This window comes from Plecotus auritus, assembly GCF_963455305.1.
Source record: "Plecotus auritus genome assembly, chromosome: 7".
Lineage (NCBI taxonomy): Eukaryota > Metazoa > Chordata > Mammalia > Chiroptera > Vespertilionidae > Plecotus > Plecotus auritus.
The window spans coordinates 158,214,628-158,237,755 of record NC_137774.1 but is presented as its reverse complement, the minus strand read 5'-3'; the positions used below and the strand labels follow the sequence as shown (position 1 = coordinate 158,237,755).

Sequence of the window (23,128 nt, the reverse complement as noted above, 5' to 3'; positions counted from 1 at the left end):
GTTAGAGAGAAAAAAGAAACTTCTTGTTAATTTTTAACATTTATTGCTGATCAGTGGCTGCGAAAGTAACTATCAGCGTAGCATGGTTTATGTTTGGGGACACACTGTGCTGCTCCAAAAACAATTCATACACTTCTCTCGAAGCCATAAAAAAACTGTCAATACCATTACCTTTGCAACTGTACCACTAATAAAATCATAGGAATCAAACAGAGGAATAAAATGCTCCCTGAACACACAGTCATAACAGCCCATGGCCGGGAAAATAGTCCGGCCACGCTTGCGCTGTGGACACCACGCTGACACTGGAGGGATCACGGGGCCCTCCTCAATTTCATCAAAGGTTTTTCAGTGAGTCAGCAGATTGCAACGCAGAAGTGTCATCTGATAGTTGGTGTTTCTTACAAATCAACAGCTTGTCTCCACACATTAAGGCAAAAGAGTGCTCTGTGCCAAAGACATTTTGAATTGGAATAGAAAGTCTGTGAGGTTTTTGAATAGATTTGGTGCGGTTTGTAGAAAAAAAAACAAACAAAAAACAAAACAGTAGTAAATATTGAGCTCCTGTCAGAGGGAGTGACTCCATGGGAAAAGAAAAGGAATAAGATTATTAACTGGGTCTTCTCCAACTTAGGCTTTTGCCCTGTTAGTTTCTTGAGAATAGAAAAGATACTGTCCAGCATAAAAAACCAGTATTGTGGGAAAAAATGGATTTGGGCCTTATCAAACACTTCCTGGGTCATCTTTGGCCTCTCACAAAACAATTTGGATAGTTCAACAAATTGAGAAGGGAAAACTGAATGAAAGACCACTGTTTTAAACACTGTTTATACAAATGAAAATAGAATCCAGAGGCTGTCAGTTCTAAGAACACTCCAAGTCCCTTTAAGAATCAAAGGTAACTCCTTCCTCGTTGCTGATCTAGAAGAATCCAGTTCTCAGGCTTAGCAGGGGTGGGAAGAGGTAGGCTTTTATGCAGGCAGATAGATGGGAATGGAAGAGTCGGGCTGCAGCTTCGATAGACCAGAGCAAGGTGCTGGAGCAGACTGAGGAAGGCGTCCACACAGAAGTGTGAGCAATGGGCATCAGAGACCTGTGGATTAGTGGAAATAGCCAGCTCAGATTGCCAAAGCTGGAATGGAGTCCTCAGGGCATATGCAAGGGGTTTGAAGGGTTGGTGACAATAAAAGATTGGTTATACACAGGGGCTTGATCAAATAAGAAAATATATCCAAGGTAAAAAGCGCCAGATTTCTCATTCTCAGAAAAGAGAGTTATAGCATTATGCTAAGTGAAATAAGCCAGTCAATGAAAGAAAAATACCACATGATCTCACTCATCCTATCTAATAAAAGAGTAATATGCAAATTGACTGTACCTCCCCAACACCCACAAGCCACGCCCACCAGCCAATCAGGAGGGAATATGCAAATAAACCCAACCAAGATGGCTGCAGCCACAGAGAGCAGGAGGGAGGCTTGGGTTTCCCCGGCAATGGAGGAAGCCAAGCTTTCCGCACACCCTTGCAGGCCCAGGCCTCCATTCCAAACTACAAAGTTTCAATTATAGAAGATAAATAAATCCCAACAGAAATGCCGGTAGCCACGGAGCTGGAGAGAGCAGGAGGCTAGGGTTTCCACCGGCAATGGAGGAAGCGAAGCTTCTGCAGCCCTGGCCTGTTTGGCCTCCGCTTAAGGCTACAAAGTTTCAATTATAGAAGATACATAAATACCAACAGAAATGGCTGCCACCACGGAGCAAGCAGAAGGCTTGCCTCTGCTCCAGGCTACAAAGTTTCAATTGTAGAAGATAAATAAATCCCAGATACCAGGGCTTCCACTTGGGTTGCTGGGGGGCGTGGCAGGCCTGCAAACCACCACAGGGCCCCCACCCAGGCCACCCCACACCCCAAGGGAACCCACACCCTGATCCGGGACACCCTTCAGGGCAAACCAGCTGGCCCCCACCCATGCACCAGGCCTCTATCCTATCTAACAAAAGAGTAATATGCAGATTGACCATCACTCCAACACACAAGATTGCTGCCCCTATGTGGACACAAGATGGCCACCACAAGATGGCCAGCAGGGGAAGGCAGTTGGGAGGGACAAGGCCTGCAAGGGAGGGCAATTGTGGGCGATCAGGCCATCAGGGGAGGGCAGTTTGGAGGGACCAGGCCTGCAAGGGAGGGCAGTTGGGGGTGATCAAGCCTGCAGGGGAGGTCAGTTAGAGTTGACCAGGCCAGCAGAGGAGGGAAGTTGGGGTTGACCAGGCCTGCAGGGAAGGGCAGTTGGGGGGTACCAGGCTTGCTGGGGAGGGCAGTTAGGGGTGACAGGGCCTGCAGGAGAGGGCATTTAGGGGTGACCAGGCCTGCAGGGGAGGGCAGTTAGGGGCAATCAGGCTGGCAGGGGAGCAGTTAGGCATCAATCAGGCTTGCAGTGGAATGATTAGGGGGTGATCAGGCTGGCAGGCAAAAGTGGTTAGGGTCAATCAGGAAGGCAGGCAGGCGAGCAGTTGGGAGCCAGCAGTCCTGGATTGTGAGAGGGATGTCCGACTGCCCATTTAGGCCCGATCCTACCGGGATCGGGCCTAAACGGGCAGTAGGACATCCCTTGAGGGGTCCCAGATTGGAGAGGGTGAAGGCTGGGCTGAGGGACACCCCTCCCCGTGCACAAATTTCATGCAATGTGCCTCTAGTTTATGGATAATAAAGAACATTATAACCTGATGAACAAAAAGATAGATACAGAGGCAGAGAAGCATCAAACAGACTGTCAAATTACAGCGGGAAGGTTGGGGGGGCGAGATAAGAGATCAACCGAATGACTTGTATGAATGCCTATAAGCATAACCAATGGATGCAAGACACTGGAGGGTGAGGGCATGTATGGGAGTGGGGTGGAGGGGGCAATAGGGACATATGGACACATGCAATACCTTAATCAATAAAAAAATTGAAAAAAATAAAATGAGTGAAGAAAACAGGAATAAATGATTGTGTTAAATTGGAGTTGGGGTACTGGAATGAAAACATGGTTTTCAATATATGTAAAAAGACACACAAATATCTACTCTCTCTCTCTCTCTCTCTCTCCATATATATAAAATAGAGGCCCAGTGCATGAGATTTGTGCATGGGGGGTGTGTCCCTCAGTCCATCCTGCACCCTCTCCAATCTGGGATCCCTCTCACAATCCAGGACTGCTGGCTCCCAACCGCTCGCCTGCCTGCCTTCCTGATTGCCTCTAACCGCTTCTGCATGCCAGCCTGATCACCCCCTAACCACTCCACTGCCAGCCTGATTGATGCTTAACTGCTCCCCTGCCACCCCGATTGCCCCAACTGCCCTCTCCTGCAGGCTTGATCACCCCCAACTGCCCTCCCTTGCAGACCTGGTCCCTCCTAACTGCCCTTCCCTGCTGGCCTGAACGCCCACAACTGCCCTCCCTTGCAGACCTGGTCCCTTCCAACTGCCCTCCCCTGCAGGCTTGATCACCCCCAAGAGCCCTCCCTTGCAGACCTGGTCCCTCCTAACTGCCCTCCCCTGCTGGCCTGAATGCCCACAACTGCCCTCCCTTGCAGACCTGGTCCCTTCCAACTGCCCTCCCCTGCTGGCCATATTGTGTCCACATGGGGGCAGTCATCTTTGACCACATGGGGGAAGCCATCTTGTGTGTTGTAGTGATGGTCAATTTACATATTATTATTTTATTAGATAGGATTAGATAGGATAGAGGCCTGGTGCATGGGTGGGGGCCGGCTGGTTTGCCCTGAAGGGTGTCCCGAATCAGGGTAGGAGTTTCCTTGGGGCATGGGGCAGCCTGGGCAAGGGGCCTGTGGTGGTTTGCAGGCTGGCCACACCACCCAGCAACCCAAGTGGAGGCCCTGGTAGCTGGCATTTATTTATATTCTATAATTGAAACTTTGTAGCCTTCAGCGTAGCCAAGCCTCCTGCTAGCTCCATGGCCGCAGCCTTTTTTATTGGGATACATTTATCTTCTATAATTGAAACTTTGTAGCCTTAAGCAGAGGCCAAGGCAGGCCAGGGCAGGCGGAAAGCTTGGCTTCCTCCATTGCCAGGGAAACCAAAGCCTCCTGCTCTCTCAGTGGCTGCAGCCATCTTGGTTGGGTTAATTTGCATACTCGCTCCTGATTGGCTGGTGTGCATGGCTTGTGGGTGTAGCAACGGTACGGTCAATTTGCATATTACTCTTTGATTAGATAGATGCTTTTGTTGTGCCTACTGAAAGGGACTGGGTGTAATGACACTCCAATAGCAAAGAATATACATAAAAAACCGATTTTGGCTTCTAAATATTAATCTTCATATAAGAGGGCTTCTTGGAAAAATAGCATATTAAAGGACTGGGGCGGACAAAGTATAAAACAAGTCCATAACCCAGCTTTGGGCCAGAAAGTAATAGATAATTAAAATAAATAAGGGTAATATCTGAAGGACCAGCTTAGCTGAGATAAAAAAATAAATAAATAAAAAATAAAACTGAATTTAAGCCCCCACAAAAAATCACTAACCCAAATATAATAAATTGCAATTAATTTTATTCTAAAGAACCTAGGAGTCATTCATACTTTCTGATACACAAGGGTTAAGTTTTCATATGAAAATAGAGATCAAATAGTAAAAAAAAAAAAAAAAAAAAGGACAAAAAAAAAACAACAACACTGCATGAATTTTTCATAATGATTAAATAAAGTAGGGAATGGAAATCTCTATTTAGATCTTCTGGTCCCTAACTATAGCTCAGAAAGTGGTAGGTCTTACTACACAAATTATGATTCAGAATTGACATCAATAAAATGTGTCATAGTGACCTGATTACCAATAACCAAATCAGCTGCCTCATAATGGCTTACCTCAGGCAGAAGAAGATAATACAAGTATAAATATGGATTTGAAGATGTTAGACCTATCAGCACTCTGAGAGGAAAAGTAACTTAAAACAGACCGTACTGATTCACAATTACCAGACAGGGAAGAGGGCACATTACTGTAACTCATTGTTACTCTAGTGACCTTAAAGAATTAAGACCGCATTCATAATGACCAAATTTGTCCCTAAGGAGTAACTCTGAGTTGGGAATATCTGCATCATTAAGTAATTTCCTTAGGTCATAGTAAAAGCACTTTAACTATGAATGTTACTTCCATGGCCTATCGGATGTCACACAAGTTAGTAACAAAGTGACCTTTCTCTTAAACAATTCATAGATTCACTAGAATTTTCTTAAACTTTCAGGAACCAAATATATTTCACAGTCTTATGGATCTCAAATCTTGATTTTCCTCTGAAATCTTTATCTACCCTGCTCACCACCATTTCCCCTTCTGTACAGTTCTGTTCTTTATAATTTTCACTTTAGTTAATCTTCATTCCGGGTTTAATTGTTTATACTTTCACATGTACACTCCCCTATTGCTAAATAGGCATTTGCATAATAAACTCAGTTTCAATATTTCAATATCTCTTGATATTTTATAGTAAAAATGAGCTGCTTTACTATATGAATTTTTAGATTGTGTGATTCTTCTCTTTTATTGAAAATGAAATGGGAACATTCTCAATTATTGGGAAAGAATAGTTATTTCCTAGAGACTATCTCAAACACAGATGTATAAAACTGAAGGTGAGATTTACTGAAACAATAGCTGTACTGACCAATATAACATGGTAAGCTGCATCTGGCCTTGATTAGAAATTATTTTTAAATTCTAAGAAAAATTAAAAATAATTGGTGGGCAAAGTGACTTAGAGTAGTGACGCATTTCCATAGGGTAAGAAGGCTATGCTTGGGAACGGAGTTCAGGAGCTCTGGGGACATCAGTATGATGCCTGGGGACACTGCTGGTTTTGGTTAGCTTTAGCTTGGCCGTATAAAAACAACAACATCAAATACCACAGATCCAGCTGGGTCTCCGGTGCTTTTAGTTATATGTGTATAGGCAAGATTGTGGGACATGGCAAAATTAGATATTAAACTTATAATATTTAATTTGGATGTGGTATTTAGACGTTTTAGTATTTATTTGGAATTAATATATTATGTAGATACAATATATTTTTCTGTAGATCTTCCTAATACCTCCCGAAAGCACAACAAATCATGTCTCAACCCAATAACATGCAAAAGCTATTGTGTTCTCTCTCACCTACCACTTGCCTGATTTTTCAGATTTATTTCTCTCTTCAAACACTAGCTGTGAACTCCTTATTTAAGGGCTCAGACTCTGTAGCTACCCCTTATCCTAATTGGCACTACAAAAACCTTTGTAAGATAATTTCCTAATACTGGAGAGAAGTGTGTATGTTGGTTTAAGGATGCTGTTCGGGTAATAAAGTGTCACTGAGGGTCATGAATTCACATAAATATCTCCAATTTTCATGAAGTCAGAAGCAGGTTAAACCACTTATTACTAAAGGGCATTGTCTTCTTAAAAGCCATACATTTTTCTCAAAATATTACCTTCATTTTCCACCTGTAAAATCAAAGCACAATTTTAAGAAATTGCTCTTCCCCTTTTCAGGGTCTACTTTTCTAATAAGATTTCTCCCGACTGTATTTCTAAATCTCTAGCAACCATAGCACCACATAAAAGAGGCAGCTGGAAAAATGTAGCAGACACCGAGTAACAGATATGCAGCCTTGAGTACACATACAAAACGTTTAAGTCTAAGTGAAGTACTCTGAGCTCATTTCTCAGGTCAAGGAGAGAGTATGGTCTTTGAATGCCTGAAAAGGTCACAGACACAATTTCAAGTGCATGCATTTATGATCAATCCCTGTGACAACTCCTAGAGCCAGGAGCTTGCTTCTGCCCTTAAGGTACTCTGTGCAACATTCCTTGTGTGTCTACCAGGGTTGTAAGGGCAGCAGAAGCCCCTGAGGAATGTCAGACTTGGGAAATATTAGCAACAGCTCACATAGGAGTTTCAAGTTGTTACTTGGAAGTGATGAGTAACTTTATCTTACAAAAGAGCTAGAAACTAAAATGTACTTTGTAATAAGTTGAGGGATTGGCAATGGTGACTGAGGAATAATCGTTATAATTTAAAATTGTCAGTAAAGCTGGAACCCTTAACTCATCAACCATAAAATAAATATTATAGGACTTTACCAGTTTAGGTTGTTATTGAAATGTGACTTTATTTTTTTAATATATTTTTATTGATTTCAGAGAGGAAGAGAGAGGGAGAGTGATAGACACATCATTGATGAGAGAGACTCATTGATGGGCTGCCTCCTGCACACCCCACACTGGGGATGGATCCCATAACCTGGGCATGTGCTCTGAGTGGGAATTGAACTGTGACATTCTGGTTCATAGGTCGATGCTCAATCACTGAGCCATGCCGGTCGGGCTGATTTTATATTATTATTAATTATAAAGAATGAAGATGATACTAAAAGCTTAATTGTAAAATTACTCTAATACTGACTTCATAATCATATTTGTTTCCTAGGGTGATGCCTTAACCACTATGGTGACCTACAGCCACAAAGAAAACAATATCACCCTTCTGGGATTTCCAATGAAGGCAACAAAGGATGCAACACACCCCTAGCTGGACCACCTTCAGGCTCAAATGTGATACATGCTGTGGAAAATATACTTTCAGCCAAGAATTACTATCTGGTATTTGTTGAGTGTGGTGGTTACCTCCAGCTATATAGGTATCTGAAATTGTAATGACATCAATTTCCATGCAAAGTGAAGACTTTTGCAAGTTCAGGGGAATATAAATATGGGAAAGAATGTTATATGTCCTAGGTATTTATTTATCAACTTATGTATTTAGAATGCAGCAAAAAGGAAAAGTTAAATAGAAAGAAAATTGAAAAAAATAAATAAATGAAACTGTTGTATCCTTTATAGTGAAAGAATACTCTTCTGGGTTACAAATAAGACGTTTACATCAACCTGCAGAAAATAAATGTGCAGAGGTCTTGTAGCATCTGATAGAATTTTGGTTTGTTTACTCACCCACAGGAGACATTTCTGGGACACTAGCAACATATGGTCCATCCAAAAACTTTGGCTCATTATCATTGATATCCTGCACTTTGATGATGAATTCTGATTCAGGCTCCAGGGGCTTCCTGGTTTCTATGTCCACAGCCTGAGCACGAAGCGTGTAGAAAGGTTTTTCTTCTCTATCCAGGCTCCTTATTGCGTGAATGTCCCCTGTAGTTTCATCAATGGTAAAAACGGTGCCCGCGCCATCTCCGGAGAGGGTGTATTTCACAGTGCCCTCTCCCTTATCTAAGTCAGAATGGAGCTTTAGGGAGAGAGGGGGAGGGGGTAGAGAGAGAGAAAGAGAGAGAGAGAGAGAGAGAGAGAGAGAGAGAGAGAGAGAGACCGTTAAATATATGGTTCCAGGTTATAAAGCCATACTTGCAGTACTATTTTTAATCAGAAAAGGTAAACAAACACAATAATATGATTCTTTTCTGTTAGTTTTTGTTCACCGATTTTTTAATTATAAACATTTTAAACACACAAAAATCAAAGTTTGAAAAATATATGGTGAACACCTGTATATCCCAAAGTTTCCACCATTCACCTGTGAATCTACTTGACTTCCCGCAGAGATAGATCCAGTATCTGTACTTCATTCCAGCTTCTCTCAATCCATTTTATTGCTCAGTACATTGCAGGTATCAGAAGTACAGCTCCCAAATATATGAGCATGCATAAATACAACGATTTTGAACACATGTACCTATTTGCTTCTTTTACATACTTTTGCTCTTAAACTCTACATTTTAGCTTAGGATCAGTAAGATAACATCACCATTCAAATTAATGTTATTAAAGTAAATATATTCACTTCGTAAATTTATATTGATCTCAAAATTTGCTCTGAAAGTATATATGTATATAAGTATAAGCAAAGGATTTAGACCGGAGTAAGTTTTCTAATTAAGAGAATGAGAAAACAATAAGGGGGCACTAGATTTTGGATTTTCTTTGAAAGTTTTTGTATATTTTACTCAAGTCTAAGAAAAACGTTGTGAATGATAGGAGGAAGCCTCCCTTCTCTCCCCCCAATTCTTTACAAACTGCTGTGAAGTATAAGAAGGTTCAAGCATAAAATCAAGCTGTAGATAAATCTTCTTTGAACCTACAAATTTCAAATTACAGATTCCAACCATACTATTAAAAATATCCAACGCATTGTGTATTGCTTTTGCTTTCAAATTCATCTAAAGATATGAGACAGGCAAATGCTCGTGCAAAAGCAACGACTTTATAAACTGTATCCATTTTGTCAACAGCTCAAAAAAATATGTGGTAATATTGTGGAAATGGAGTGAAAATTCTAAACAGGTTTTTACAATGTGATCCAAGTAGTTACCAAAAAATCTTCATTTAGCTAAAATCAGAACCATTTTCTTTTTGAACTGACATAATAAAAAAGCAAATGTGTTTTCAGCTCTCTCCGAAATCCAAATTAAATTCAGTGTTGCTACTCCTTCCTCTTCCACCTTTTCCTTCTATTTTAAATCTGAGTTTTTTAGAAATTAAAACTTCAAAAAATATTTGAAGGCTTCGGGCGGGGGGCGGTGGGGCAGGACAGGGCAGGCTAGGAGTCAATGGGGGAGAGTGGGGGACATATACTTTCAATGATAAAAATTAAAAATACATATGTTATATTTTGAACTGAAAATGAACTTGTTTAATATAAAGCTCTTGAGAAGATTAGAATTCTTATAGTAGCTCATTGCAGAATAATACCTTAAAGGAGATCGATCACATGCAATAACCTGCATTGGCAGGCAATATTCAAAACCAGTTATTCAGTGCTGATTAAGTCAGGCACATAGGTGGCTAGCTTACCCTATAGGTGTTTGTTTATTCACAATCAATCTAATATTAAATAAATGGTGTTCACCTGATGTTGGGTATTGTAAAATTTTCTTCATAATACATATTAAATAACTTGAATAGAAAATGTTATAAACTAAAGTGAAACTCTCTTACCTAGAAATAACTTTTTTGATCATTTTTATACACTTTCAGTTATATACATTCATGTTAATAAATGTATATGAATATATACATATCTAAAATGGTACACATATATTAACATATTCATATATTTTCTTATATGTCTATATAATTGTGTTCTGATTGTATGTACATATATGCATAATTCTTAAAATGATAAATGATTCAATACTTTCAATAACAATATATTATAATGATTTTCAGTGTCATTTGAAATTATTCAAAATTATTTTTAAATTTCTGTATTATATTCATTTAAGGAAGTCAATGGGTTTTGCTTATCTCTTAATAAAAAATGTGATGAATGTGTGTGTTCTACTTTTTAGTTCCTCAAAATAAAAGGGTAATTTTTAATCAAAATCATGATAATTTTATAAAAAATTTTGAATCTTGAATGATTCCAGGAATTGATCTCTATAGATTAATTTACTTTTTATTTTTAATCTTTCAGCAAGGGAATTTAATTCAGGCTTAGCTTACACTGCAAAGCTTTGCTTAGTTCATCTGCATAAAGAATCGAAGGGTGCAGAAGGGGGATTCTTGTGCTTTGCCTCATCTCTGAGTTGTGTTCAGAAAAATCACATGATGCCATTTTATACAGAGGCTTTAAGCTACACATACGGAAAGCTAATAACTCCTTCAGAGCCATCTATACTAATAAGAGCCTAGGGCTGACATGACCAGAGGGACTACCGGTCACCAGGAAGTACATGGAGCACCTCTGGGTCCCACCCTCACGGCCCACAGGCTCCTATCACAGCAAGGCTGGCGGTCCGGTGGGTGAGGCAAGGCAGGTGCAGAGAGCAGGGCCTGGCTGCCAGGTGCCACAGCCTGCAGACAGACAGCAGGGCCTGGCTGCCAGGTGCCACAGCCTGCAGACAGACAGCAGGGCCTGGCTGCCAGGCACTGGGGTGAATGAGCGAGCAGGCCCACACACAGCAGGGCCTGCCAGCCGCAGTGCACCAGCAGTCCCGCCTCTGCACGTGAGCTGCAGAGGAAACACCTTTTCTTACTGCTCATTGGCTAAGCTCCCGGTATGCCACTCGCAGTGTTCTTGGTAACTTGGGTAATAAGAATCCAAGAAGGTGATCTAGGATTTTTCCATCTCACTCCTGGAGGAAAAAACGAAGGTCCACTGCTGGAGGGGCTAAGAAATGTCATATCCTGCCCTAGACGGTTTGGCTCAGTGGATAGAGCCTTGGCCTGCCGACTGCAGGGTCCGGGTTCGATTCTGATCAAGGGCATGTACCTAGGTTGCAGTCTCTTCCCTGGCCAGGGCCCAGGTCAGGGCTCATGCAGGAGGCAACCAATCGAAGTGTCCCTCCCACATTGATGTTTCTCTCTGTTTTCCCTCTCTCTTCCATGCTCTCTAAAAATCAATGGAAACATATCCTCAGGTGAGGAAAGAAAGAAGAAAGAAAGAAAGAAAGAAAGAAAGAAAGAAAGAAAGAAAGAAAGAAAGAAAGAAAGAAAGAAGAAAGAAAGAAAGAAAGAAAGAAAGAAAGAAAGAAAGAAAGAAAGAAAGAAAGAAAGAAAGGAGAGAGGGAGGGAGGGAGGGAAGGAAGGAAGGAAGGAAGGAAGGAAGGAAGGAAGGAAGGAAGGAAGGAAGGAAGGAAGAAAGGAAGGTCATATCCTATGAAAGACATCTTGACAACTACAGAAAGTTGTCATTTTTTCATGGTGAAGGGACTGGAGTCCGTGTTGATGAAAACACCTTGGTGGCTATGGCAGCCGGCAGTGGCAGCAGCAACAGGGTGATGGTGATGGCGCCTTCCCCTGATCAGCCCGGTCACTTCCTGAAGAGGGAGGCCAGACTGCAGCTCCCCATGGAGAACGGGCCTAAGCCGTCAGTAGGACATCCCCTGAGGGCTCCTGGATTGGAGAGGGTGCAGGTTGGGCTGATGGACCCCCCCCTCCATGCACGAATTTCATGCACCGGGCCTCTGGTGTAAAAATAACAGCGAGCGACGTTTCTTATTTCAATTATTTTTAAAGAGCTTTTTCTGCGTAGGGGATGACTATTTACTCACTGACACAGCCAACTCCAATAAAATCATCTTCTAATATTGACACTTAAAATAAAATTTGTCCTAGAAACAGAGTTCCATAAATGATGGATGTAGAAATATGCAGTATCCAGGCAGTTGTTTTGTGGAAGTGGTGTTGTTATTTTCTGCTGTTTTCCAAGTCATCTCAGATGGAGCGTGAAAATGAGATGCCAAAAGAGGCTTAAAAAAGATACTGAGGACTAGCTTCAGATTGTAAGTGAAACTGAATTTTAGGGCTTAAAAGTTTTGAGAAAGCTAATCTAAAGTCAGGTACTTACTAGTATATCTCTGATTATATTTTAGAAACTGCTGCACAAAAGAAGGAATTTATTCTCCTTTTCTCTGGGTTGAAAAGTGCACATAAGAATATAAAATATTTTTATATTACCATGTCCAGCAGTGATTTTATTTTCATTTGCTATTTTCCAGGATAGGGGGTGGTTACTAGGCATGGGGAGAGAATGGGGTTTGTTGAAAGGAGAAATTGTTTTATTTACATACAGGATGTATTCAGATAAACTTGCAAAAATGAATATAAGGCAATTTTTTTGTGAGTTTCTGTGGCTGAAAAAATTTCATATGTACAAAACAAATTACTTTTGCTAGATTCTCCTTGGTTATCTTCTAAAATACTAAGTGTTTTTTATAGTTGCTTAGGTTTCCTGTTAATGCCTACTCTGTTCTCAGGAACATCACAGTGGCCATTGTTATTAGCTACAATGCCATTAGATTGTTTTTAACTCGTTGTTTATTGACAAAGGAAGACCAGACCCAAAGATGATTTATAACTCTGTCTGAGTAATGGAATCATGCAAACTTTTTCTCTTTCTGAAGCCACTGAATGCTCAAAAATATTTGACATCTATTCCGTTCTGTTCCCGGAGGGGACTCATTTGTTCTTCCTCGCTTGATTGTTGCCATTCCAGCAAGAGGAATACTACTTTACAAGGTTGGGAATTCCCTTCAACAGCCCAATGTGAGTTGAGAACTCCCCTGCCTGGGTTACAGGCCCAAAGCTATTTATCATCTGGAAATATTTCAACTTCTATTTAAGAAAGTAGAAACCCATTTCAAAAAGGCCCACATTTCCCCAGAGGTATGCTAAGGAGGAGCAAAGAACAAAGGCTATTTACCATGCTTGGGAGCAACAAAAGCTAATGTTTTAGGATATATTATACATCCTGTTGCTAAAAAGAACCCACAGGCCCCAAATGGAATCTTGTGCTATGCCCCACATCACCAAACCAAGTCAATTAACCTAATTGTCTCATCCTCTCCCAGGAATGTCACCTTTAACTAGTCAACCTGGAATTACTTGGCCAGCACTAGAGAGATCATCTGTCAGACTCCTTCCTTTCCCCTTAGGAGGTTGATCTTGCATGAAATGATGAGTACTTTGCTCATCTTTTTCTGCCTCTTTTCCATCTTTAAAAACCTTCTCCAGCTCAGCAGAGCTCCTTGCTATTTGCCGTATGGGAAGCTACCTGATTCATGAATCATTGAATAAGCCCATTTAATCTTTCAGTTTACTCAGTTGAATGTTTGTTATTTAACACTGCTAAAGAAAAAATATACTATCCACCTGATATTCTCTTTCATCTTTCCTTTTGTCCTTGATTATTGTATGTGTGGTTATATGTGAGAGGCATCCTATTTTACAACTTGAGCTCACCCAGATTATATTATATCATTTGAGAGTATCACAATATATTAACAGGTATTTCTGCAAAAGTTTGAGAGGTCATTGGCATGGTGCCTGGATTTAGAAGGAAAAGTATGGAAGGAGAAGGTTAAAATAATTTCTTTCATACATTTCCAAAGCTTTAGAACATTTTTCACAGAGCCATTTTTCAGGTAACAAACATTTCCAGACAATAAACTATTCTGATCAAACCATCACTAATGGAATCTCTGTTTTTGAAATAAAAGTACATTTTATGTATGGTTTCAAGTGTGGTTATTTTTCAGAATACTAGGTAGATTTTTATGTTTTATTCTAGATTTAAATGGACAAAAATGATGGGTCATTAATAACAATGATACATTGTTATATATATATATATATATATATATATATATATATATATATATATTACTTGTTAATTTGTTATTGCTAGTATTTATTTCTCCACATTATTTCTTTTATTATTAGCACTTACTCAAGATCTGTAATCCTATCTAATAAAAGAGTAATATGCAAATTGACTGTACCTCTGCTACACCCACAAGCCATGCCCACCAGCCAATCAGGAGCAGGTATGCAAATTAACCCAACCAAGATGGCTGTGGCCACAGAGAGCAGGAGGCTTGGGTTTCCCCGGTAATGGAGGAAGCCAAGCTTTCCACACACCCTGGCCAGCCCAGCCTCCACTCAAGGATACAAAGTTTCAATTATAGAAGATAAATAAATCCCCCCAAAAAAGGCTAAGGCCATGGAGCAAGCAGGAGGCTTAGCTCCACTCAAGGCTACAAAGTTTCAATTATAGAAGATAAATAAATCCCAGATACCAGGGACTCCGCTTGGGTTGATGTGGGGCATGGCCGGCCTGCAAACCACCACAGGCCCCTCGCCCAGGCCACCCCACAACCCAAGGGAACCCCCACCCTGATCCCGGACACCCTTTAGGGCAAACCAGCTGGCCCCCACCTGTGCAGCGGGCCTCTATCCTATCTAATAAAAGAGTAATATGCAAATTGACCATCACTCCAACACACAAGATGGCTGCGCACATGTGGTCAAATATGGTTACCCCCATGTGGATACAAGATGGCCACCACAAGATGGCCAGCAGGGGAGTGCAGTTGGGAGGGACCAGGCCTGCAAAGGAGGGCAGTTGTGGGTGATCAGGCCAGCAAGGGAGGGCAGTTGGGAGGGACCAGGCCTGCAGGGGAGGGTAGTTAGGGGTGACCATGCCTGCAGGGGAGGGCAGTTAGGGGCAAACAGGATGGCAGGGGAGCAGTTAGGCATCAATCAGGCTGGCAGGGGAGTGGTTAGGGGGTGATCAGGCTGTCAGGCAGAAGCAGTTAGGGGCAATCAGGAAGGCAGGCAGGCGAGCAGTTGGGAGCCAGCAGTCCTGGATTGTGAGAGGGATGTCCGACTGCCCATTTAGGCCCGATCCTACCGGATCGGGCAGTCAGACATCCCTCAAGGGGTCCCATATTGGAGAGGGTTCAATCTGGGCTGGGGGACACACACCCCTGTGCAAGAATTTCGTGCACCAGGCCTCTAGTAGTTTTATAAACTTTATTTAATTCTCAAACTAATCAGTGATATACTAACATGATAATTCCAATCAAAGAAATCTTTTTAACTAAATTCGAATAGTTCAAAATGTAAGAATTATATTTCAAAAGCTGTATGTTGTAGCCTAACCTCTTTGCCTAAGCATTTAATAGCTCTTAATACAGCAGTCAGATACAAATCTTAACTCTAATGTAAAACACAGACTGATCTAAAATTTATGAACATGAGCAGACAGACATTTGGAGTTAAAATTTCAAACCCATTACTTTTTACCTGGATGTTACTGTCTAAGTTACTAAATTTCTGTAAATGTTAGAATTCTCATATGTACTGGTAAAATATGGATTTTAATATTTACATTGTGAAATTTGGAGACTATTGTAAAAAATTTAACTTCATAACATCAATTTCCCTTCCTTTCTCTCTAAATAAACCCTGTAAAGCCAGATTTGTTTCCACTTATATTAATTTATATTCATAGGCACAAGAAAACTAATTGGATCTGAAATAATGACAGAAAACCCTGTCAAGCTTCTACTTTTTGCTAGGCAATTTTCCAATGGCTTTGAGTCTAAAACCACTTTGTAAGTCTAAAACTGCTTTGCAAATCTAAAACCACCATGTTCAGAACAGCCCTATGAGTACAACTCTACTCTTAGCCCTATTTTATCCAGTCCCCTTCCTCCTTCCCCTCTCCACTTAGAAAAATAGTCACTAACATGTATACTTTCATTCTCACAATTAACTAATGACCTTACAAGTAGACGTGAGAATGAGAGGATGTTTAGGCATGTGTGTATCCATGTTGTATGTGAGGGGGAAAAATGATGAAAAGAGCATTTTTGTTTTAATCTGCTCACATATGGGCATTTTTTGCAAACTGAATAAAAGACTATGTAGATATACATACTATAACAATGCTCTTTAGATAATGCAATCTGAAATGATGTTATCTGCTTATTTTCAAGGGTGGTTTGAAGGTGACCCATTTTCTGTAGCATGCATTACTGTAGGGATTGCTTTATGTCTTAATCAGAAAACCACCTCTTTGAAGTCTTTTATTTCCTTTCCTCACTTTACAATAACTACTTTAAATAGATTTTGAAATTATGATATTACAAACACAGAAAAAATAAATCCAAGTACAGATTGTGTTTTTTGTATTATGAGTCAAGCTGTTTTATGTCAAACTTACTGTTAAGTATTTATATCTCTCAGTTTTATATAAATAAATATTATCTTATTTGCATGATATGTATGTATTAAATACTCACTTTTTGCCAAATAGTATGAATGTGAGTAATCTTATGCTAACTTTCAATATGTTAAAGAGAAACAGAAGCAGTAACTGTTCTGTATAAGAAATGCAGTAAGTTGAGCCTTGTTTCTGAGTGCAGGTTAACCAGAGATTTTTTTTCTTAAAGATCTTATTATAGACACATTAAGGAAGAAATAATTCTCAGGGCTCACTTATTTCCCACTAAGGCTAACAGGATTCTGAAGAAACCTCTAAAGAGATAATACTTTGACTTCAAATATAAAGAGGAAAGAAAAATTAAAAAATGAAAACATCTTTCCTAGGTGCTGGAAGCTCAATTTTGACTATTTTTCACAAATTTATATTATTGGATGCCTGAGTGAAGTAAGTTGATTTCAGGCTATTGCATTTATAAAGGTCAAATAAAAAAGAAATTCTGGATTATAAAAGCAGATGCTTAATTTGATATTAATCGAGACATTAAATCAAAGTTTAATTGTTTACAAAAGTTACTGAATCATTTCATTATTCAATTTTCCCAATAATTCATGGAGTATATGGAATTGAGTTGAATATGTATGTGTGAATACATCACACTTTACTAAAGCTAACATATGAATATTATAGATTGTATAGTTGCATTATTTCCACAATTACAACATAGTTTATTCACTTAACTCCTTTCACTGTTTTTTCTAATTTTCAGGCCCATATCTAATTAGTTGCTGATTAAGATAAGATATAGACAGAATTTCTGAGATTAAACAGGGCCCAATTATACTTGATTGTATTATTGTAGGTCATAAAATTTGTATTTCATACAGAATTAAATTCAAATCAAATCTTCATTCTTCATTCTGATTGTGTTCAGACATAGGGTGTGGTCAGCAGGATTGTACAGTGTTGCCCAGGATTTCGCTCCCCGGGGTGTATACTCTCTGCATGACCCCAGGACTGGGAAGCCTGTGGATTTAACTCTATGCCTGTGTTCAGTGGGACTGACCTAATCACAGATGGCCTTTAAAAGCAAGAGGGCTTTCCCAGGTGTAGACACAGAAGTCAGAGACACATATCCCAGCTGGCTTAGGAGCACACAAACACCACGGTTGAGAATTGTTGATTCAGAGGGGTGACCTTGAGGTACTGAGGGCAGTCCCCACTTCACTGGTGCTAGTAGGAAGGGATTCTGTTTCCTGTTTTAGAGGAAAGTGAAATATCTTCCAATCTTAACTTTAATACACACACATATATATATATAGATGTATATTATAGGCCCGGTGCATGAAATTCGTGCATCGGGGGTGTCCCTCAGCCCAGCCTGCACCCTCTCCAATCTGGGACCCCGTTTAAACAGGCAGTCGGACATCCTTCTCACAATCCAGGACTGCTGGCTCCCAACTGCTCGCCTGCCTGCCTTCCTGATTGCCCCTAACTGCTTCTGCCTGACAGCCTGATCACCCCCTAACCACTCCCCTGCCAGCCTGATTGATGCCTAACTGCTCCCCTGTCAGCCTGTTTGCCCCTAACTGCCCTCACCTACAGGCCTGGTCACCCCTAACTGCCCTCCCCTGCAGGCCTGGTCACCCCTAACTACCCTCCCCTGCAGAACTGGTCCCCCTCAACTGTTCTCCCCTGCAGGCCTGAGTCCCCCCCAATCATCCTCCCCTGCAGGCCTGGTCACCCCTAACTGCCCTCCCCTGCAGGCCTGGTCACCCCTAACTGCCCTCCCCTGCAGGCCTGGACCCTGCCAACTGCCCTCCCCTGCTGGCCATCTTGTGGTGGCCATCTTGTGTCCACATGGGGGCAGGATCTTTGACCACATGGGGGCAGCCATTTTGTGTGTTGGAGTGATGGTCAATCTGCATATTACTCTTTTATTAGATAGGACAGAGGCCTGGTGCACGGGTTGGGGCCAGCTGGTTTGCCTTGAAGGGTGTCCCTGATCAGGGTGGGGGATACCTTGGGGTGTGGGGCAGCCTGGGTGAGGGGCCTGCGGTGGTTTTCAGGCTGGCCACGTCCCCCAGTGACCCAAGCAGAGGCCCTGGTATCTGGGATTTATTTATCTTCTACAATTGAAACTTTGTAGACTTAAACGGAGGCCAAGGCAGGCCAAGGTGTGCTGAAAGCTTGGCTTCCTCCATGGCTGGGGGCAACCCTAGCCTCCTGCTCTCTCCAGCTCTGTGGCTGCCACCATTTCTGTTGGGATTTATTTATCTTCTGTAATTGAAACTTTGTAGCCTTGAGTGGAGGCCTGGGCCTGCCAGGGTGTGCGGAAAGCTTGGCTTCCTCCATTGCTGGAAAAACCCAAGCCTCCCTCCTGCTCTCTGTGGCCACAGCCATCTTGGTTGGGTTTATTTTCATATTTGCTCCTGATTGGCTGGTGGGCGTGGCTTGTGGGCATGGCCTGTGGGTGTAGGGGAGGTACTGTTAATTTGCATATTACTCTTTTATTAGATAGGATATACATATATATCCTCCTATATAATAAATAGATAATATGCAAATTGACCGTCACTCCAACACACAAGATGGCTGCCCACATGTGGTCAAAGATCCTGCCCCCATGTGGACAGAAGATGGCCGACACAAGATGGCCAGCAGTGGAGGGCAGTTGGGAGGGACCAGGTCTGCAAGGGAGGGCAGTTGTGGGTGATCAGGCCAGCAGGGAAGGGCAGTTAGGCATCAATCAGGCTGGCAGGGAAGTGGTTAGGGGGTGATCAGGCTGTCAGGCAGAAGTGGTTTGGGGCAATCAGGCAGGCAGGCAGGTGAGCGGTTGTGAGCCAGCAGTCCTGGATTGTAAGAGGCATGTCCGACTGCCCGGGGGTCCCAGACTGGAGATGGTGCAGGCTGGGCTGAGGGCCACCCACCCATGTGCACGAATTTCATGCACCAGGCCTCTAATATATATATATATATATATATATATATATATATATATATATATATTTTTTTTTTTTTTTTTCTTTTTAATTTCAGAGAGGATGGGAGAGGGGAGAGGGAGAGAGAGAGAATCATTGATTGATTGGCTGCACACCTCCTACTGGGGATTGAACCTGCAACCCAGGCATGTGCCCTTAACCTGAATCGAACTAAGGACCCTCCAGTCTGCAGGCCCACACTCAATCCACTGAGCCAAACCAGCTAGGGCCCTATCTTAACTCTTGAATGAGAGAAAACTAAGCGAATGATGTAGTGTGTGATGAGCTCAGGATTGAGGGCAGATCTTTCATCATGTAAATTGTTGTGGGAAGGGAAATGAAACGTGTTCTCTCACTGTACAGACACTTAGGTTGTAACCTAGGCCTCTGCTCTGCCATTCAAATAATAACACTTAATTAAACTTGAATCAAATGCATGGATTCAGTACTTTCCTCACGCTCCATGCAGGTATTCTCTAAGCCAGCTATCTTAAGCATTTTTTTAAACATAGAATTCCCTGTAATGAAAGCTTAGCCGCGACATCATTATGCAAAATATATGCTGAATGAAGCAGGGTCAGTGTGCAGTTCCCTCCTCCTCCCCTTCCCCAATTCAAAATCACAGACACGCAGTGGAAAAGGCATCACATTCACAGAACACTTTTGAAATCCTCTGCGTGGACCTTTATGAATACACACCATAGCCACTGCCCACGCCACGCCCCTCCCTTCTCGGGGGAAAGCGATGTGCTGAACATGATTTCTCTTTGATTCCTAGTTTTGATTCCTCTGACATAAACAATACAAACAATACTGTATTTTAGTTTACAGCAGGCTTCACTTATTGCCTTATAAAATGTTGAGTACTTTCGCTTCTATGATCCTTCTGTTCTTGAAGATATAACAAACTTGCCATCCCTTTTATATCCTGAACCTTCTCTGAGAAGTTGCCATGTAATTTGTTGGTTTTGAGTACATACTTGCTGCTAATGATGCTTGAAATTTATTGACCCTGTTCCTGGGAAGGAGAATAATAAGGCATTTGTGTAGCCAGCTCAGATGTATATCAGTTCACATACAAAAATTGTCTTTAAAAGCTGACTAACAGAGGTTTAGGCTATGTCTTTCTTGTTCCAGAACTATTTCTTCCAGGACTCTTGAATTGAGCAATCCAGCACATCGCATAATTAATTCCTGGACTGGAGAGAATGGCCACTCTGGCTGTCACCCAATTATATTGGTCATAGGCATCAATTAAACCAAATTGGAATACCCTGGGATCAGGTATTCCAATAATATTTTTACTGTGATTTGAATTGTTAAGCAGGAGGTATAGATTTAAAAAGAAGAATATAATGTCAAAGCACTGGCTTCTGTAATGACATCCGATCAGGCCTTTGGGACTGGAAAACCCTTGGAGAATGTTGTTTCAATTACTTCTTTTCACAAATGAGGAAATTGAGAATCCAAAAGGCTAAGTGATTTCCTTAATATTATAGAGCTAGTTAATTACAGCAATCAAAATAGAAACTAGGTTATCCAATTCTTTGCCCAGAGTTCTTTCCATTAAACCAAGTAAAATTACCTGCTCCTATTTTGGGGCCACTTGGAATTGAAATCAGCCTTATAATGTTTAATAAGTCAAAATATCATTGGCTGATACAATTTTAAAACTTTAAAAAACAACAACCTAGTTTCCTAATGGTTGCAGGTATGATGAATTATATTAAATATATTTCATTATGATTTCATATGTAAATGTGTTACAGAATTTATATGGGAAAAAGTCAGTACCACCAGAAGGCATCAGGGACTGAGAATAAACCGATGCTGGCTTACAAATGGCCACATCAATTTCAAGCTCCATTAGCAACACAGGAAAAATAACGTAGAGTAAAATTAGTAGACATAAGCTTTATTGTGTGGGTAGAGAACGATATATATCAAATGAAATGGGATCATTTGATTATTCATAATTATACTAATCTTTTCTATTTAAATAATTTATAGAGATGTACTAATTATTTTATAAGTATTGCCTTCTTTGACATCATTAATAATATTTTCCTCCTTAGCAATGCCAATGAGGAGCCCAAAGCTGGGATATTAAAATATTTCTCCAATATATTGCAGCTCAAAAGTTGTGAGACTGGAAAAAAAAATCATGTGTCTGACTTAGTCTAAATAATGCACTTTCTCTTTTATGTCCCCCCACCATTTCATTTTAACCTATTTGGAAATTTTTTAACAAAAATAAAAATATTTTTCCCCTCACATTTAACCTTTTTAAAAGGTCCAAAACCTGTAGACATGAAGAGGCAATAATGTCAGATATTTTCTGTACTTCACATTTTTATCACGTTATATTTTGTAGAACATAAAATTTTATGAAACTATAGTTACATGCTTGCAATGGATTTTAAATCTCTTCATTTTCTATGTCATGAGTAAGAGTTGTAAATCTGAAAAATTAAAGCTGCAATGTAATTTATCTTATCCATGAATACTTGACTATAGGTTGTGCAATTTTGAGGTAAACAATGATAGATAAGACGAAGAATGATATTTCTCCACGGGAAGCTATCTGATAAATAGCTAGAAATGCCATGACATCATTGTAATTATGTCACCTGAATATAGAAAGAAAACTCTCATCTCCCTACCTTTAAATGCAATGAATAGCTATGTAGAGTTGTTTCAAGGAGTAAAAATTTATTGTATTTTTAATGAGTACACAAATCTTTCTCACTCTTCCTATTATAACATATATGAAAATGTCAGATAATGCATATATGTTTAATAGTTGTTTTGTTTCTATTGTAAATACAAAAACCAAGTAAGTCTAAATTTTAAAGTTAATGTATTATATATAAAGTAATACACCTGATTATTTAGGAATACTTATAAAATCTACAGTGATCACACTTCACAATATTGTTTTCAATTTTAAAATAAAAATTTAAAAAGTTATTACATTATATAAAGTCAATTGTAGACTGTGGATATATTTCCTTAGCTAGAAACTTGCTATAAAAAGTGAGTTTTAAAAATGACTTTTCTGCTTGTGAACTTTTTCAATCAGGGAGATTGAGCTTATAATACAAGGCCAAGGCCTATGTCTGAGGAGACAGAAAGGAACTTCAATGTTGGGATATAAATTGTGCTTTGTCCTTAGTATCCTATATAACTGCTAATTTTCCTTCTCCCTGATCCTATGCATTTAATCATAATAAGCACTTCTTATCCACAAACAAAAAAGCAAAGCAATGATAACATTTAGCCATGTAGCAGCAACAACGGTAGAGGAAAAGGAACAAAACTAGAAATTTTGTTCTTTATTAAATCTGGAGTAAGTTTAAGCTTTCAAAATTAAAATATATACACACACACATATATACTCTAGTGATAATGCAATTCCAGTGCCTTCTCCATAAATCATGCATGGTTTGTACTACTAGTAACAACATAAATTTTATTTTGCATATTACATCCCAGGTTGATTTTATGGAGTGCAGAGAGCAGAGTTTCCTGCTTGAAACAGTCCTAATAACTCTGTGTCATTAATAACTGTAGCATTAACTCATACATTAAAAAAAGTTGTTTCTCTTAAATATGAAGAAAATTTGCCTA

At 40.3% G+C, this 23,128-nt stretch overlaps 1 protein-coding gene across 1 annotated transcript in view; it reads right to left on the bottom strand.

Annotated features, from left to right (window-relative positions):
* The window catches only part of CDH12 (cadherin 12), a 758,008-nt gene that overhangs the window by 110,051 nt on the left and 624,829 nt on the right, over positions 1-23,128 (bottom strand). Inside the window, exon 4 of the mRNA XM_080679082.1 lies at positions 8,003-8,297. Within this exon, the coding sequence (XP_080535208.1) occupies positions 8,003-8,297 (295 nt within the window). The remainder of the gene's footprint in view (positions 1-8,002; positions 8,298-23,128) is intronic.